Consider the following 18,237-nt stretch of genomic DNA (forward strand, 5'->3'; position numbering starts at 1 on the left):
TCAGTGTTGAGCAAACAAAGGAATCAGTCATAAACTTTGAAACAATTTTAATTCACAAAACAAAAATAGGTCCACTATTCTGTTGTAAGGGCTTCATCTTGATTGGTAGGTTTCCTTTTAAGGGGAATGATACAGATTCCGTTGCGGGCCTCTTTTTGTCTCCACCATCGGCCCAACCTGCACAGAGACAGATTACATTTCACTACCACAGTATACTCTTTCTATTAGCTCAATTTTGTTCATGGGGATTCAATTAGTGCTATTTACTAACAACTGAATTTGACCAGCCAGCAGGTCAAATGACCTTTTTCGTAATACAAAAGTAGAACACTACCATCTAGTGGACAACATCTGATGCTAAAAAAGATGTCAGGGAACGGTTGTCATGGAAACAGCCATATTACCTGTGTTCCTGCCCGACACCTGCCACCAAGAAGTGACCAGAGTGTGAAAACTTCAAGCTGTTGACAAAACCGATCTGAGCGAGGGAAAAGAAGTACGCAGAATAAGAAAACACGAAGGCGACGTGTTGTGTGAAAGTCGGTCCATTCCAAGTTGCTCTTACCAGTGGAATATTGAAGAGAGGCTCAAGCCCTCGATAATTCGGACTGCATTTCCATACTTGCACCTGCGAGTTGCTGGAACCTGTGAAACAGAAGCTATAGTGACTTTGGATCAATGTATTGGTCTTGTGTCCAAAACACTCAACCAAATGGAAACATGTGCGTGTCACACCGAGCGGAACATATTTGCACATATTCAACAAGCCTTAATGAACATGTGTGTGTGTGTGTTGGGAAGGACTCTCACAGCCAGAGGCACCTGAGGCTACGACGTCGCTATTCTGAAGCGCGGCTACCGCGGCGACCCAGTGAGGCTGCTTCAGCCCGGGGTCTCCATGGCAACCGTGAGCCTGCTTCACCGTGCTGAGGGGTTTCTTCTTATTGACGCTCCAAAGACACACAGAGCTGAGGAGGTGGGGCCAGAAACTGAGTCAGACTCACATGCTAATGATAATGACAGGGGTCCAAAGTTTTGCTGATGACAGGACGTACCCGTCGTCAGCTCCTGTGATCATGTGCTCCTCGTTGATGAGCTGGATACAATCGATTGAACCCCTGGAAGAAACAGTCGTGAGAAATTAAAAGTGGCTTCTGCCTTTTTTGATTAACGCCAGCCACTACAATGCTTCCATTTAACATTGACCGGGACTTTTACATAAACCACTGTCGGTTGGCTGTGCGAAACAAAATTCAAAAAAGCTTAGTGTTAACTCACTGGCGCCATCAAGTGACACACGCAAGCACTCACTCGTGGCCGTGGAAGACCAGCTGCGACTCCTCTGCGATCTTCCACACCCGCACGCTGTGGTCTCGGCCGCCGGCGGTCACGCAACGTTCTCGGCTTAAGCAGTCCAGTCCCGTGATGGCGTCCTGATGGCCGAAGCTGTTTAAAGTCATCAAGGGCAGGCAAAATTAAGAAACGCTACCAATGTATATGCTGATATTTTTCTTAAGGTGTCACTCACAGAGTTTCCACATATGCGTTTTCATCCACATTCCACACTTTGATGGAGCGATCATGTGAGGCACTGTACAGATCGTGAGTTCCCCTCCTGAACGAGAGACCCTGCAAGCAAACAAACAAGCTTCTTCATGTGTTGACAGCTCAGCAATGTGGCCTTAAAAAAATCTGACCACCCCACAAAAGCTAGACTGATAGATAAATCAACGCCCTAAAAGTAAATCAAATAAATTAACTCCTGATGATAGGCGACTACCTACCGACACGGGGCCTTTGTGTCCTGTGAATTTGTAGAGATGCTTGCACGTTTCAGCTTCCCAAATCATGATCAGTTTATTCATGTCTCCGGTGGCCTAAATAAAGACCAAGTTTTTTACTACTCAAACTGTTAGTTACGGTTTGCACTGTAAAAGTGTGAGTGCTCACCAAGTATTTGGAATCGGATGATATGGACATGCACAAGACTTGAGCCGTATGTCCAACATGGCGATCCTCTGTCCCTTTCCTCCCACCAGGTATGACATGTAGCTTCTTCCCACTCTCGACATTCCCTGTAGAAAAAAACAGACATCATTTAAAACACATATGATGTCACCGCGGGCTATGCAGAAAATAGACTGACGGTACGTTACATTTAATTACGGAGCAGTCTTTTGCGGAAGAGAAGATGAACTTATCGTCAGGACTGATAACCAGGCAGGTTATTGGGAGCTTGTGTCCTCGTAACAGACGGATATCGGAAGCGTCGGGTGGTAATAGCTAAAAGACAAAAACGATACTTAATGGGTAAACCCACCCCACCATAGACATTTTATTACTTCTTACATCTTTGGCAATGAACCGCTGTAGCTTTCCTTTCTGCTCAAGCTGTAAAAAAGAAAAAGACAATATTTTATATCTTTGTTCAACACAGCATTCTTTTCAGAAATTGTCTTACCAATTCTTCTTGAAGTCTTCCCGCAATCAAATCTGTCTCAAATGAGTCATTTTCGATCTTTTCTTCCTCTATTCAAAACAGAATGAACAAGTATAAGAAAGTAGACTTCAGAAATGATGATATATAAGTAGAAGCTTACCTTGATCCTTTAACTGGTTGAGGTAAAGTTTGGCTAATCTCAGTTTCTTCTCCTGCGGTGTCTCGTCATAGTCATAGTCCTCTTTGGCCTGACCTTTCTTTGGAACTATCGGACTGTCCAACAAAAATAGATATTGTTATTCTCTGTATAAATACCTGCTAAAAGTTTGACCCGAATTGTCTACCTCTCTGTGTCAGAGTCGCTGGAAATCTCTTCGTTATACTTTGCTTTCTGTTTCTTGGCTTTGCCCTTCGCAGCCGGGTCGGCGTCACCCTGAGTCAAAGATTTTGACAAATGAAATCGATCGTGACATGCAAGATTAAACGTGCAGGTATGCAAGGCAAATTTATTTAGCAGTGAGTGGTGGCTACTTCGCCCCGGTCCGCTAAACTTACTTTCCGCTTCGATGTCTTTACCCCCGTTTTTGCTACTTGGTATTTTTTTGACCCCTTGATAAAAAACGACGACATTGTGGAAAACGTCTTAATACGAGCTACTCTGGGAAAAACAATCCCAACTTTCTTAGGATTCAAGTCAACATTGGACCCACATGGGTAGCATGCAGGTCAACCTAACCGACACTGAATTGGAATGAAGCTTGTTGCTGATTCGTCGATGCCTACTACATCCCGCCTTTTTAGAAGGTTTTGCAATCCTATTGGTTCATAGAAAATCTAGTAGAACAGGAAGCAGTCCTGTCCGAAAATAAGTCCCCTGGAGAAAAACAAGTCTCGGTTTTGTTCCACGTATAAGATAAACTATTTGAAAATTCTAATAGTTATTCGTGACATATTCAAACTATATATATTAAAAATTAATTTAATCAGTTTCTTCCACGAATTGAGCTCAAAACCTTACGAGCTACACATCTAACAGTGATAATATTACACGGGGATCCATGCACTGTAGTACTGCAGTAGTACTTCTACTAGTTCCTCTACTACGCAGTATTTGCATGATATATTGCACTGCCTTTGTCCTCAGTGGGTGTCGTTGCACTTAAATTTCTCGATACGAGCTGAGGGCCCAGGTGAGCTTCATTTCCACCACTGTATCCATAAAAAGCGAATTTATTAGACATTGTTTATCACGGTGAGCTAAGTAGGCTGCAGCCGAGGGGTCGAGCTGATGACATGGCGTTAACTAACTTTCCATTTTAGTCTCCCTCCTTGGCTGAAAGTTAGACGCCGATCGCTGGGCCGAACTTCACAAAATGTGTCTTCCCTCTCTAGATTTCCCTTGAACCATATGCCACCCAAGAGAGAGGCGGGGGCGACCCCATCTCCGACGCCGCCGCCAAAGATGCTAAAGCTCAACACGGTCCCACCGGAGGATGGTCCAATGGAGGAGTTGCCCGAGTCCACTTACTCTCCTTTTTTCCACACCGAGGTAGGCTGCATCTCTTGTGAACTCTGCATACACAACGCGCCGTGCACGTATTCCCAATTACGATCGGGCTTTCCTCTCACCCGACAGCAGGAATTTGAGGAAATTAATGACGAAGGGAGTCAAGGCATCCGAACGGACACCATCAGCCTGCTGATGAAGATAGAAGAGCTGCAGGCCCAACTCAAATATGAACGGCGATGTCGAATTTTGGCTGAGAGAGAATTGAGGGAGATGAAAGGTGGGTAGAAGGAGGAGAGAACTTCTCATAAATAAGATGGGTTGCTTCTCTGAATGTTCTGTTTGCATCCTGGTGAAGAGGATAATGCCAAATTTAACTTTGTAGTTGGGACTGAATATTTATATAAAGTTTGCAGTGATGGAAAAATGTGTTCAAACTGTATGATTGATCCAACAGTAAAAATGTTTTTCCCATTAGCCCAAAATGTGTACATGCTTGAGCATAATGGTCATTTGTCTTGGTGTGATACTCGGTGCAGAGATGAACACCCTCATGGCGGAGATGCGACACACGGCTCATCAGCTCCGAGCCACGCTGGACCACGTTCTTCAAGGCGGCGACGCGACGATGGTGCCGCACAACTCCCAAGACGAAGACATCGCTTTCCTGCCGGGGCCCGAGGCCCAAACGGAAGCAGTAGGCGACAAGCCAGAGGTCAGCACTCTTTTGTCGGTGTCGCCTGGCCACGCTTCTTATGGGTCGTCACACTCAGGATCTTTCTCCCCCTCAGGATACCAACAACTACATGTACCTCGCTGAAGACCTCCGCGTTCCAAGAAATCTTTACGAGCATGTGGGCGAAATCTCAGACTACAAGAAATACACCGCCGCGCTGCTTATGATGCTTTTTGACAGAGAGACGCTAGCCACGCACTCGCTGCAGGGCCGCAGGAACACTGTGACTGGGGAGGACTGCTCCAAGCCCCAGCTTCCACCTGAGACCCTCAGGAGCATCATCAGTAGGTTGCTGACTGACAATATGAATGATTAATAATTCATCTGTAGCACTACCGTTGCAATGAGTACAATTTGAGTGAGATTTTACTTCATCTTTTATTCATTCAGCTCTCGAAAGGCTCTGAGTTTGAATCTCAGTTTTGACCTTCCTATGTGGGGTCTGGGATTGCCTAGCAACCAGTTCTGGGATGTACCCTGACCTAGAGATAGTACTCATTACTACAAATTAGTGTCCATGTGTAGACGTAGGATTCGACATCATCTCAGCAGTCTTACGCAAGCTTTTGATTCGTCTTCCTTATCGTGTGATCCCTCCCTCCAGATCACGTGCGGGTCAAGTTTGGCGTGGACAGCAGCCAGATCAGGACGGCCATTCGGACCAAGTTGAACAATGAGGACAAATTGCTCAAGAAGAGAATGGGCATGGTCAAAGTGGAACCCAAACCCAACAACGTGTCGATATGATCGATTCCACTCGAGGCTGCGTTTTGGCCTTCTTGTCTGCTCGCGTGTGTGCTGTACTGTAACCGTGTGACAGGTCACCTCTCCTAATCTACATCATTCTGTGTGGTGCTTGAAGTAGGTTATTTTTATAGTAATCCCTTTTTTTTTTATACATGGGACGGCGCTCATTAGACAGTATTACATATACTGTTGAGCATTGGTGTCAAACTCAAGGCCCGGGGGCCAGATACGGCCCACCACATCATTTTATGTGGCCCGCAAAGACAGATTTTGCATCGACTTTATGTCACTACTCAAATTACAATGTCTTCACTTTTAAATAATAGAGTCATTGCTAGCAATTTTTATTACCGTTCATCCTTTTAGAATATTTGAACAATTTTTACTAGTCTCTGGGTTCAAAACTAGTTAGTCATGGGTTTGTTGTGTAGCCTATACTGTATGTATATAGAAGACGTTGACACTCAAAATGTCACTCCGAGGGAAACTATGACTTTGATGCGGCCCGTGACAAAAAAAGAGTTTGACACCATGGCTGTAGAGAAAATGTTCAGCGCTTTTAAAGCTCACATATGATACAAAGTGGGTAGAGACGAGAAAGTTGTTACCGTAGAGTTGTAGGTTTGCGTTGGCGTCTGTGTCAAAAATCTATTTGTTGGCCAACAAGAACACTATTGACGTTAATGGATGTCCAGCCCAAGAGGGGTCAGATATTTTTATGTTTTTTTTCTGTTCAATAAGCACCTTTGGTCGCCCATTTCTAAGCACACTTTCGCACTACTTGTTAATTGTTTAGATTCACACTGTTTAACTCCTTGGACTTGTACAAGGTACTGATTATGTACAAAAATACAAAACAATACTTTCTTTATTTATATAACACATTCACAATTCATAGTACTATAAGAGCTATATTCAAAAACCTTCCTTTTTTTGTATTACACCAAGATATATTGGTATCTTGTTTCATTCAAAGGGTCCAAGAGTTAATGAAACAAATCAAGCACCTTCCACACTTTAAAATCAATGTGCAGGTATGTGCACATTAGGGTTTGCACTTTGTTGTTGTGCTTCACTACATTTGTGCCAATCATAATCTTTAGGGAGCAATTTAATTCAACGTTATTTGTAAAGCACCTTATAAAAAATGTTTTACAATTTTAAAAAACAAAATTCAATAAAACCAGACAACAAACCAAGATTCACATCTGTGGGACATAGTGCCAACTGAAATAATGCATATGCTTCATGTGTGTGGCCAGTATTTATATCCTCTCTATCGTGTCGCAGCTCAGGAAAGTGATCCAAGTTGAAAGCCCATCTGAAAATACCATCCAGGCCAACCCAGCCTTCCCAATATAGCGCCTCGCCGCGCCCACAGCTGACGGAGTTCTGGCCTCACTTGGACGTCTGTACCGGCAGTACCGTGTTGCCTGTTTCAATGGACGACCTGCAGAAGGGGGGAGATTCCGAGGAAGTGGAGATTGACCTCGAGGACTCCAGTGACCCTGAGGATTATGATGGAGAGCAACCAGACTTCCTGTGGAAAGCGCCCACTGACGGGCAAGAAGAAAGTATTCCTTCGTCTTGTCTGGTGGATATCAGCGATACTAAACCTCTGCTCGATGTTCGCGACCCTCGAGGGATCAACGACTGCCTTAAGGTAGCAAAATGTTAATGTGCTATAACAGCTGAGATGGATTTTGTGACTTGGCTCAACAGAATTGTTTGCATTCTTTGTGCCATGACCTGTTGCAAGGCAGAATTTGTGGGGCACAATTATCTGTGCCCCAAAGGCCAGTGACAAAAATCTATTTTACCCACGCCCACATTTTCTGACCCATTTCACGATTATCAATTGTGAACACTAGGATCAAATATGAAATGAATGAAAGTAGAGACATGTACTATTCATATCTGCACAAACTTAACACCATGTGTTCTTTTGGCATGCAGGTGACATTTGAGGATGTTATTGCTGAGCCGATGTCGGTGCGCAGCGGGGATCGGGTGTGGCTCTGGAGCCATGCTTTGTTTGAAGTCAGTCGAATTTGGGTATACAGGATCATCTCAGTGCTTCTGGCCATCCCCATGTCTATCCTCTCGGGAATCCTCTTCGCCATCCTCAGCTGCATACACATATGGTAAGTGTGCCACTTCAAAACTTCTGATGTCAATAATTACAATTGTGACGTAATCTTGACTACCTCGTTTGGGTACGAAGGGCAAAGGAGTCACTGAGGTGTGTTGTGTTCTCCAGGATGATCAGCCCGTGCATCAAGAGTATTCTTATAGGAACACGCTGGCTGCAGAATCTCTGGAGCGTCGTGCTGGACATCATCGTTCGGCCGTTGTTGACCAGCGTCGGGCGGTGCTGTAGCGGCTTTAGCGTTCACCTGGCCAAGGAATGACACAAACTCACCGGCACCGCCCACTAAGTGGATTACAAGTGGACATGATGGGTATTTCACTACAGTGTTATGTGTTTACAGCAACTTTGCTCAGAGTTCAATTTTGTGTGGGATTTGGAAACAATAACACATTTAATAGTTAGCAACTGTGTAGTTTACAACTTTATATGGCACAGATATTTCTACTTTATTTTCCTGTGACTTTTTTAAAATTATTTTGAAAAATGAATGAATTTCTGGGAAATTAAATGAAGAAAGTGACCTCTTTAAACGAGTATAATTTACCACACTAGGAATGCATTTATTGTTTGTTCCCGCGGCTTTCTCTGCTATGGATACCAAACGTCCTTAATAACTAAATATTTTGACGTGTCTTAAAATGCACGTAGTAGCTTTTTCTTTCTCATTCAATCATATTTACAAAACGAGAACTGCAGGAAAGTGCTCCACATTCCCGCTAATGACAACATGTGGCCACAGGGGGCAGTCTTGGGCAGCCTTAAATCAGACACCTACATTTGATACTATTCAAATCCCCTTACAACATGACAGAAAATACAATTAGGACAGAAATGGTGATCCAACAAATGCTGATGAAAAACACAAAAAGCAGTAAATCTTAGCACATGATATTTGCAATGAGTTCAAAATTGGACAGGAATGCAAAACATTGACTGAAATGGCTCTTTATTGTATTACATGTGTCCTAACAAATTAAAATCATTTTACCACATTTCAAAATGGACTGTGTTCTAGCCGCTCCACCAGTATTGGCTCACTTTGGGTATCAACAGTGAGATTTTACGTAATTGACATGATGGAAGTGGATTGAAAAAAAAGTCTAATACATATTTTATATTCAATGCATAGTTCGTCTTGAGTGCATGTTAATTTAAGTGAATGTATTTAGAGATTAGAGTTAGGGTTAATAGACTCTTTTGTTTAACCCCAGTTTGTTTCTCGTCCTTCAGTGAGCCTAGATGATGACAGTACTCGACCATATATGGATAAAAGTGTACTTATGTTTAATCAAAATCAAAGTTGCGGTTTCTGGCAAAAAGCCCAAATCTGACGAGATCCAGAATTTCTGTCATACAAGCATTACCCCCATGTTGTCATAAGAGCTGAATCACTCTAAAATGATAAAAATGGAGTTGGCCCGCTATTTCTCGGTGGCTCAATTGTCCTTGGGGCAAGATCTCATTTTCGCTTAGCAACAAGTAGCCATGAAAAACTCTCTCCTGTAGTTTGGAAAGTATTTTTCCATTGAGACTGCTGAAGTAATGACGTGCCATTGAAGAGGACGTCTCAGTGGGCCGACTCCCCTGTGCTAGACGAGTGCGAGAGGCTTTTGTGGTTGCTGTCCTTCTTGATGGCCGTGTTGTGATGGCGGCTTCTCAAGGATGCTGCCACATAGCATCGACAGCAGAAGAAACCGCTTGTCACACCTTGGAACATGTGACCGGCGAAGAACATGTAGATCCAAGGGTTACAGCAGCTGTTCAGACTGGCCAGCAACATGGCGATGATGAAGGCTGTGTCTGTCAAAAAATGGAGGACTTTGCTCAGACTATGAGCACAATATATTTTCTTGAAAAGAAAAAACTCAAGCTCTGCTCCTTTGCACTTGAGTTCGAAAGGAGGCATTCAAGAATTTCACTCATGTGTATTTTATGTCCACAGTATATAGATCAGCCACAGGTCAGGCCAGCTGGGGAGATGTTACAAATCATTGTTGAGGTGAAGCAAGAACTTCAGAAACATCTGGCATTATAAGAAACTTTGAGGGATGCCACACAAAGTGAACTCTAAGTTGCCTGGTGCATTTCCATCGGAACAAGTATGATAAATGTTCTCCGTCCAATGTGACTGTCTTGCATGGAAAAAAGTCATTTATTATTCATGGAAATGATAATTCCAGTGATGGGAGGCACAGAACACTGGGAGGGGGGCATTGGGGAAAGCGGATTTTTTTTTTCTTTTTAATCCTAATGGGGTGAAACAGATTTAAAGAGTGTCAAATGTTTTTTCTCCTGAAGGTGCTGACCTCTCGCATGCTAGATGGAGCTTTGACATCAACTTGTCAATCCTGTTAAACATGGCCAGTGAAAAAAATCACTATTCTGTAGGGAAATGCCTTCAAATGACATATTGTTTACATTTCTCCGAAAGCGGAGATGAAACACTTCATTTCACGCCTCTTTAGCGAGCGGCGCCGCAAGAATGAAGACGAGATCATGTTGAAATCCAGAAGAGGATTACGATGACAACGCAATCATTTATTCGATTAGGACCGTGCACTTTATCAAAGAGCAGAAGTTAAGCAAACATTGCATGAGTGCACAAAGTCCCATTTGGACTTCAAGCCCTGTTGAGCTCAGTATAGTGAACTTCCCTACATGGCTTCTAAACTTAAGAACTGACCGGGAATCTGGGGATAAGACCACAATGGAACTCAAAAGAAGTGAGGCAAAATAAGCGCACTACACGGTTGATTCACACTCAACTAGTTTGATGTCGAAAGAAAATCACCATCAGCTGTCTCATTTGTTTCAATTGTTTATATGATATCATTATTGACATATGTGTGTGAGCAAATCTAAATATTATTATATTTATTGTTTTAAGAAAAAAATAATATTTAAATAGTTGTTTTCAAAGATAAAATAATATTGAAATAACAATGAATTAATTGTAAAACATTTCGCCGTTGATGACAATGAAGTATAATGCCCATCCCAAGTTTATAGAGCAAGAAATTCACTATTAGGATGATTTAGTCAACACGCATGAGATTTATAGCCTTGTGATTACATTTCAATGCAATTAGTTAGAAACACTAATTGACTATTTGGTATAATTTGTTCATTAACAATGGATTTTTGATGTTTCTCCTTCTGGAATACATTAATCCAAATATGCGTATTACCCCAGAATTATAGAAGGAAATTAAAAGACTTATGCATGATTACACGTCAAGAGTAACTGAAAGATAACAAAGTTTTAATAGTTCCCTGCTTTTGTCTCCACTCTCTGGAGTTCCAATTCCCCTCCATGGACTTTTTCCTTCCACTGATAAACACTGTCAGTGACACTCTCATTTACTGATTAGTTGTCCCATCGGGAAAAGGTCTGGTACACCATTCAGGGCCTTTGCTTAGGAAAAAAAAAAAAAATCAAATAGAATGGCTCTTATCTCACGCGAGGAGGCAGGACAAAAGAATAACCTTCATCTGTGCTCAAAGATGTCTGGCCAAATTATTAGGCACACTTTTTGTATACAAACCAATGCCATCCAATACAGTTTCAAGGAAATTCGTTCAACAATACGGCCATATCCGCTGTAAAATTATGGAAGCTATTTCATTTGTTGCAAATGTTAACTTTTTGATAATAATTTGTTGAAATACATCAATGGCTTGTCTGTTCTCGATCACCAATGATAGCACTTAATTATAATCAATAACTTTGGTTCCTATGGAGGAAACAAATACTGTAATTTAAATTCAGATCTTGAGTGTGGAAAGAATTCATTTAAGTTTACAGTCAGAAACTATAAATTAAAAGAAATGATGTTAATTATTAGGGGGCAATGCTGACCATTCTAAGAGCTCATGGAGAACAAGGGACCGAGAAAGTAATTATAGTAATAATAATGGTTACACTTGACAAACCTATAAATTCCTTGTTGAGAATGTCAATTAAAATTACAGTAAACCTGAGCATAATAATAGTTCGACATCCGACTTGTGGAGGAGTGGGCTGGAATGGTCACCATGCAGACGATCAGATTAATTTAATATAAATATGATTCAATTATTTACACATAATACAACTACAAAATGAGTCCTTATTTTGTTCGGGAAATTAGATATTCTCTAAACACTTTCTTTCTTTCTTTCTTTCTTTCTTTCTTTCTTTCTTTCTTTCTTTCTTTCTTTCTTTCTTTCTTTCTTTCTTTCTTTCTTTCTTTCTTTCTTTCTTTCTTTCTTTCTTTCTTTCTTTCTTTCATTCTTTCTTTCTTTCTTTCTTTCATTCTTTCTTTCATTCATTCTTTCTTTCTTTCTTTCTTTCATTCTTTCTTTCATTCATTCAAAGTTCTTTACAGTACTCCTGTTTGTTTCATTTGGTGCGTGAATGTTACGACCCTCCAATTTAACGCGTCAAAGTAAATTTTGGGTATCTTACCTTCTCGTGGAGCCGCATCATCCCACGCAGACCACATCTGGACAAAGAAAAATGGGGTCCAGCATACGATGTAAGCCAGCACCACCACAAAAGTCATTTTCACTGTGCGAATCTTGGCTTTGGAGATGAGCCTGACGCTGCTCACCCGACAGAGGTGACGTGCGTCTTTGGATGACGAAGCCAAAACGTGCTCCCTCCTAGTTTTCAGGTTAAAGTTTTGCCAGATTTGGACACAAATGAGGCCGTAGCACACGCTCAGGACGCCCACAGGGAGGATGTAGATGCTGAGGGTCATCCATGTTATGTACACTTTTGCGCCCCACGGATGTACAAAGTCCCCCCAGCAGTCGTACACGCCGTTCCCAACGTCTTGCAGGGAGAAGATGTACATTTGAGGCGCGCTGAAGATCAGACTTAGCAGCCATGACGTGCCCACGCATACACGGTCCCGTCCCCTGCGCAATGGTCGGAGTGGCTGGCATATGGCCAAGCACCTGTCGATGGACATCAGCACCAGCATGTAGGTGGACGCGAACATGCCCACCACCTGCGCGTACTTCACCAGCCTGCACAGCACGTCCGGCCCGGAGAAGCGGAACGTGATGTCCCAGATGAGCTGCGGGAGAACCTGGAAGACGGCCACCACCAGGTCGGCGATACTAAGGTGCCTCATGAAGTAGAGCATCCGAGATTGGCGCGTTTTGGCGGCGCGGATGGCCCATAGAACGCACAGGTTGCCAGTGAGCGCGAGGAGCAGCACCAGCACCAGTACGGCCACTTCCGCTTTAGCCACTTCGTCATTTCGTTTTAAAGGGTTTACGGTGTTGTTGGCGGAGTGACTCCCGTTCTCAAACGCACGCCATCTGGCCCAAGACGCATTTTGGATCTGGGTGTCGTCCGCGCGTAAAAAGTCCTCCATCGTGCGTAAAAAGCGCAGCCAGTGGTCACATCCTGAAGCTGAAGCACACGCAATCTCCCACTGATTGGCTTCAATAATTGCTCAAACAACAAAATCTAACACTAGATGATAGCAAATTGCGAGTTAAAGAACACAACTATTCACGTGTCTAAATCCACTGTGGACTGCTCTGCTGAGAGGCTCTATGGGCACAGCAGTCTCCTCCCCTAATCTCATTTTCCTCTGCGGGAAATTGATGGATTATGATCCATGCATGCTCTACATACTCTGATATGTATCGCATATGGACAAGTTATTCGTATAAGCATCACTGACCCTAATGACTAACCGTCTGTTATGAATATGGACCCAAACTCAGGTCATCAAAACTACTAAAAAAAAGTCCAAAATAAGAAGGTTCTAAGTAACAAAATAAACATTGGGGCTTGTCATTGCTTAAAAATGGACAGCGGTTCGGAAGGTGAATGAATGAATGAACGAACGAACGAACGAATGAACGAATGAATGAACGAATGAATGAACGAATGAATGAATGAATGAATGAATGAATGAACGAACATAAAATTCATAAAACAGTGTGACAATACCACTGATTAAAAAAATCCTTGTTTTGGCTTTAGAAATTCCTCACTGTATTAGATTTATATGCGTCATGTTTTTTCGTTTCAACGCGAAGTGCATTACCTCATTATTTCTATTGTATATTACAGTGTTTCTGGTGTGCCGCGCGAGAGATGTTCAGCTGTGCCGTGGGAAATTGTCCATCATTAAATACCGAGCGCGGCTCGGTGGAGCACTGGGTAGCACGTCCGCCTCACAGTTAGGAGGGTGCGGGTTCAATTCCCCCTCAATCCCACGATTCTGGCCCTCCCTGTGCGGAGTTTGCATGTTCTCCCCGGGCCCGTGTGGGTTTTCTCCGGGTACTCCGGTTTCCTCCCACATCCCAAAAACATGCTTGGTAGGCCGATTGAAGACTCCAAATTGTCCCTAGGTGTGAGTGCGAGTGCAAATGGTTGTTTGTCTCTGTGTGCCCTGCGATTGGCTGGGAACCGGTTCAAGGTGTCCCCCGCCTACTGCCCGATGACGGCCTGTTTACGATGCGCTCGGTATTTAATGTTGGACAATTTCCCAGGGCACAGCTGAACACTGGTTGGGAAACACTGGTCTAAAGCACTATACTACACTATCTACTAAATAAATTCTCTGCAAAAATCTTCTTATTTTTTTTATGTAATTGTGCATCATGATGGCATTGACATTTTCCTCTTCATGTTTACCATAAATGCCCCGATTTTTGTGGCTGTTGCAAGTCTAGCGCAAGGTTTGATCTAGCCATGAAATCTTTGTTCTTTAGGTATTTTTGAAGACATCACGTGGGCGATTGCGCAATTGTGGGCATGAACACAGCCGGCTTACTTCTTGGCCAATGAAAGCTGCTCCTCTCATTCCTTTTGAATTAAGCACAGTAGAGAAGCAGTCTATAAGACTGGAGTTCATGCGGGTGTTTATGTTTATATGTTTATAAGGGTGTTCAAATAATTAATTTCTCCAATGTTGAGAGGCAGAGTCGGTTTACACCTTAATCAAATCATCAAAATTGCGTTACACCACAATTTAGATCTGCTCTTAAAGGTTTGTTGACATTGATAGACTTTTACTCATTTGGTAAAAAATGCAAAGGATGGATATAAAATATTACATCCTCCAAGTCAATGTTAACAGAAAGAACATGGTGGATGTAATGTCTACTGAGAAGACTGTATCATTCCTTGGTTCTAAAGTTCTTTTATGTACATTTAAACATGGTCCCTCAACCGGGACACCAAAACTTCAATGGCCCAAGGCAAGGTTGGATGTCTGCGATCTTGAAATCCTTGATGAAAGTTCCATTTGATTTCCCAAGAGCGAGGGAGGAAAAGACAGGGAAGGCAGAGGTCAGGACCCACAGGAAAGGTCCGAACCGGATTGCAAAGCAGGAGGCCTATGACTAAGCCTATTGATAGTGATGTGGAACACCGAGTGACATGTTGAAAATCGCTTTTGGGGAAGTTTGTTCCACTTGCCGCAACGGAGGGACTCAACAATCTTGTGTTTTTTCCTGTTTTGACTTCTTTTTAACCTTCACTGACGTGATCTCTGTTTGTTTGACTTCCCGTCTTTCTTTGTTCTCGCGCAGCTCAACTTCACCTGTGCCCCATCGCTTTGGTCTCTTGAGTATTATTGCTTACACTACAGCACAACACCCAAAGTCAAGAGCCCAATGAAGGTACTCATGGACGTACTTTAGTACTAAATAAAAATAAATAAAAAATAATAAAAAATAAATAATACAAATATATATATATATATATATATATATATATATATATATTTCCTATATTTTCCTATAGTCAAAGTTCAAAATTAAAATTTCATTGGACATTTAATTGCAACATTTTTGAAGGTAGTACATTAAGCCATGTTTTCAAATTCTGAATCCTCTAGAATATATATATATATATATATTTTAATAAGCATAGTCTTAGATGATACAACACCCCAAATCAAGAGCCCAATGAAGACTAGCAATGACTGTTCTGAGGTACTCATGAACGTACTTTAATACTAAAATAACAAATAAATAATTCAAAAATATATACATATATATATTTCCTATATTTTCCTATAATCAAATACATTTCATTAGACATTCAATTGCAAAATTTTTGAAGGTACATTAAGCCATGTTTGCAAATTCGGAATCCTCTAGAGTATTTTATTATTTTTATTCATAAGCATAGTCTTAGATGATGGCATCTGGGAGAGATCTTCCAGGTGTCTCTAATTTTGCTTGTTTTTCAACAAATGTTTTTTCCCCACAACACATCCTCACTGTCTGCAATATGCGCACACAATCGAAACGGCTTGTTCTGATCAATCATAATCACAGCAATTAGATTCAAACCACTCGTCGAGACCTCTTCAGTTCCGCATGCAACTGGCAAATAAACAAGTGCAATCAGCTTTTCCACATCAGGAAGAAACACATTTGAAACGTTAGCAGTCCCAAGGCTCTGTGGCTAATTTTGAACATAAAAGGGCAAGAGGTGCACAAACATTCTCATAAATTATTGGCAGGCTCATTTTCCATCATCAGTTGTTATCAAAGGATTTTTATCAACTTGTATTACTTTTTACACTTGTGTGACTGAGGTTAAAAAAAAATAGATGCCTATAATTGTTTCATTAAGTCTACCTCATTTGCCTAAAGTGTTCAAGGATGAGTACACCTTATGAAAGTTTATTTATCTGACACTTATTCCAAAAATAAGGAAGCAGATTGAATGAGGTAAGAGGTGCAGTTTGACAAAACATCTCATTGATAGATTTGTTTTCAATATATTTTCAAGTCTTTAAATGGAAAGGCATGTGCTAAGTCATGGATGTAGCCATAACATTTTTTTCCCCCGTATAAATAAATAGAGGTAGTTGCCGTTGCAGATGTGATTCTGATGTAGGTGCTTCGTGTGGGTTGACATTACAGTGTATGCATGCATGATGTTAGGGATCAGTCATGGAAGCTGACCTCGTATATTTACATGCTAACTCAGCTCAGTTGTTTATAGGATTAGCATCATTTTCTTGTAATCCAATTCTTCATTATTTCTGATCTTGAAAAGGCAAAAGTCCTGCCGTGCCTTTAGACGGCTTCTTAAAAGTGTCTCCACCGTGACCACTTTAAAAGCGCATTTGTGATGTCTCAAAGAGGCTTTTTAGGGCTCAAGTAGTCACCACCGCTGTAATGATAAACACTTTGCTAGAATACTTGTGTGATGGGAATATTCTGTATTTGCTTTTTCACCATTGGTCACGGTTGCAGTGATTGCTCTGGATCAAAATAGCACGCTATGAGGAAAGCCACGCAAGCCTTTCTTTCACATGCAATCACCAAAAGCTTTCTATGTTGACAGTGATGTCCGCAAGAGTTTAGAGTGATCACCCCCCCCCCCCCCCACCCCCACGCTATTCCACAAGTTACACATTACAATGGCAATGTGGGAACAGGATCCGACATCTGCGTCTCATCCGGGAACAGATGATAGCCTTGAAATCTGTTGTGCGGCGACGTTCCGGGCTTTGCCGCGAAGCCAAGATTCTTGGGGAGAATAACAAGCGTTCTCAATGTGCGACGCTCGCGGCCAATTACGTAACATGCATGTATTCCGCAGGAAAATCATACAAGACTATCATGCTAGCATGATGTGCAGGCCCATGTGCATGTGAGTTGAAGTGGAGCAGCAGTGATAAGTGTTTCCATGCAGGCCACAGCCAGGGTCAAATGCAACGCGTGAGGTTAGGTTTGTCACACAGAATCGCAAAATAACCCCAAATATATACATATACCGTTTTTTTTCCATGTATAATGCGCAAAATTTAACTAATTTATTGTCCTAAAATCTGGGTATAATTATTATTTTTTTGATACGCCAGCTATATAAAAAGCGAGACTTCAGTTGTCTACTTAAATCCGTATTACAGGTAATATTTTATTTCGCAACACTTTGCCTTGTTCCTTTCTTCTCTGCTGTTCACTTCAAACATGCTCCATACGAACACAATGCTCTCGTATCAGACGCTTGCTCGATCACCTGCTCGTTTGCTGTCGCAATGTACCCTACACAAATCCGAAACATTTCTTCGCTATCGAGTTTGCTAGCGCATCCGCAGTGATACTGACCGGCAGAATAACAACCGGTTGTTCCCAAAGATGATCTTTTTTCTGAAATAATTTTACATTTACGGACCTAAGTAGGAGTCAAAATTTGGGTGCGTATTATACATGGGTACAGGCTTTTTTCCAGCATTGACATGCCATTTTTAGGGTGCGTATTATACATGGGGGCGCATTATACATGAAAAAAAATGGTATATATATACCTATATATATATTTTTTATATTATAATATTTTTATTTTATATATATATATATATATATTTTAAATATTATATTATATTTATATATTTTATATATATGTATATAAAAAATATATACATATACGTATATGTATATATAAATATATATATATAGCATTTGTTATTAATCAAAAGGGTTAACCAGGGTTAATAAGATGTAAGGATAAAAAAGTTACCCTGCTTCAATACTTAAAAAAAAGTGCATTCCTCCATAAAGGGACCAAATCTGCATGTAATTGAATGATCCTACAAAAGTGGAAAGCGCAAGCGCACAATAACACGGCACAGGATTTGCTTGTGTGTACAGATGTTCCCTCATAATGTGTGTGTTTACAA

The 18,237-nt window shown here is 41.6% G+C and overlaps 4 protein-coding genes across 6 annotated transcripts; 2 read left to right on the forward strand and 2 right to left on the reverse strand.

Annotated features, from left to right (window-relative positions):
* Nucleotides 1-30: 30 nt before the first annotated feature.
* Nucleotides 31-3,201, reverse strand: rrp9 (ribosomal RNA processing 9, U3 small nucleolar RNA binding protein). 2 transcript variants are annotated; one of them, XM_061291378.1, is made up of 15 exons: nt 2,996-3,201; nt 2,785-2,873; nt 2,601-2,713; nt 2,462-2,529; nt 2,350-2,391; nt 2,157-2,283; nt 1,951-2,075; nt 1,785-1,877; nt 1,529-1,629; nt 1,312-1,446; nt 1,056-1,118; nt 823-968; nt 566-645; nt 405-478; nt 31-177 (listed from the first exon to the last, which is right to left on the reverse strand). In XM_061291378.1, the coding sequence occupies exons 1-15, from the start codon at nt 3,068-3,070 to the stop codon at nt 75-77; spliced, it is 1,434 nt and encodes a 477-aa protein (XP_061147362.1). In that variant the 5' UTR covers nt 3,071-3,201; the 3' UTR covers nt 31-74. The 2 variants fall into 2 exon arrangements, with proteins under 2 accessions (XP_061147362.1, XP_061147361.1); XM_061291377.1 differs by having other exon boundaries at nt 811-968.
* Nucleotides 3,202-3,322: 121 nt separating this feature from the next.
* On the forward strand, nt 3,323-6,625 carry LOC133162285 (uncharacterized). 2 transcript variants are annotated; one of them, XM_061291380.1, is made up of 6 exons: nt 3,323-3,630; nt 3,833-3,989; nt 4,077-4,227; nt 4,487-4,662; nt 4,739-4,967; nt 5,288-6,625. In XM_061291380.1, the coding sequence occupies exons 2-6, from the start codon at nt 3,849-3,851 to the stop codon at nt 5,428-5,430; spliced, it is 840 nt and encodes a 279-aa protein (XP_061147364.1). In that variant the 5' UTR covers nt 3,323-3,630; nt 3,833-3,848; the 3' UTR covers nt 5,431-6,625. The 2 variants fall into 2 exon arrangements, with proteins under 2 accessions (XP_061147364.1, XP_061147365.1); XM_061291381.1 differs by having other exon boundaries at nt 4,080-4,227.
* A 52-nt stretch (nt 6,626-6,677) lies between these two features.
* Nucleotides 6,678-8,574, forward strand: cav4a (caveolin 4a). Its single transcript, XM_061291382.1, has 3 exons — nt 6,678-7,093; nt 7,387-7,574; nt 7,691-8,574. The coding sequence occupies exons 1-3, from the start codon at nt 6,872-6,874 to the stop codon at nt 7,839-7,841; spliced, it is 561 nt and encodes a 186-aa protein (XP_061147366.1). The 5' UTR covers nt 6,678-6,871; the 3' UTR covers nt 7,842-8,574.
* On the reverse strand, nt 8,512-13,150 carry LOC133162284 (isotocin receptor-like). The gene is made up of 2 exons (XM_061291379.1): nt 12,030-13,150; nt 8,512-9,382 (listed from the first exon to the last, which is right to left on the reverse strand). The coding sequence occupies exons 1-2, from the start codon at nt 12,946-12,948 to the stop codon at nt 9,150-9,152; spliced, it is 1,152 nt and encodes a 383-aa protein (XP_061147363.1). The 5' UTR covers nt 12,949-13,150; the 3' UTR covers nt 8,512-9,149.
* Nucleotides 13,151-18,237: the final 5,087 nt, after the last annotated feature.

The sequence above is a fragment of the Syngnathus typhle genome, linkage group LG11, assembly GCF_033458585.1.
Source record: "Syngnathus typhle isolate RoL2023-S1 ecotype Sweden linkage group LG11, RoL_Styp_1.0, whole genome shotgun sequence".
Taxonomy (NCBI): Eukaryota; Metazoa; Chordata; class Actinopteri; order Syngnathiformes; family Syngnathidae; genus Syngnathus; species Syngnathus typhle.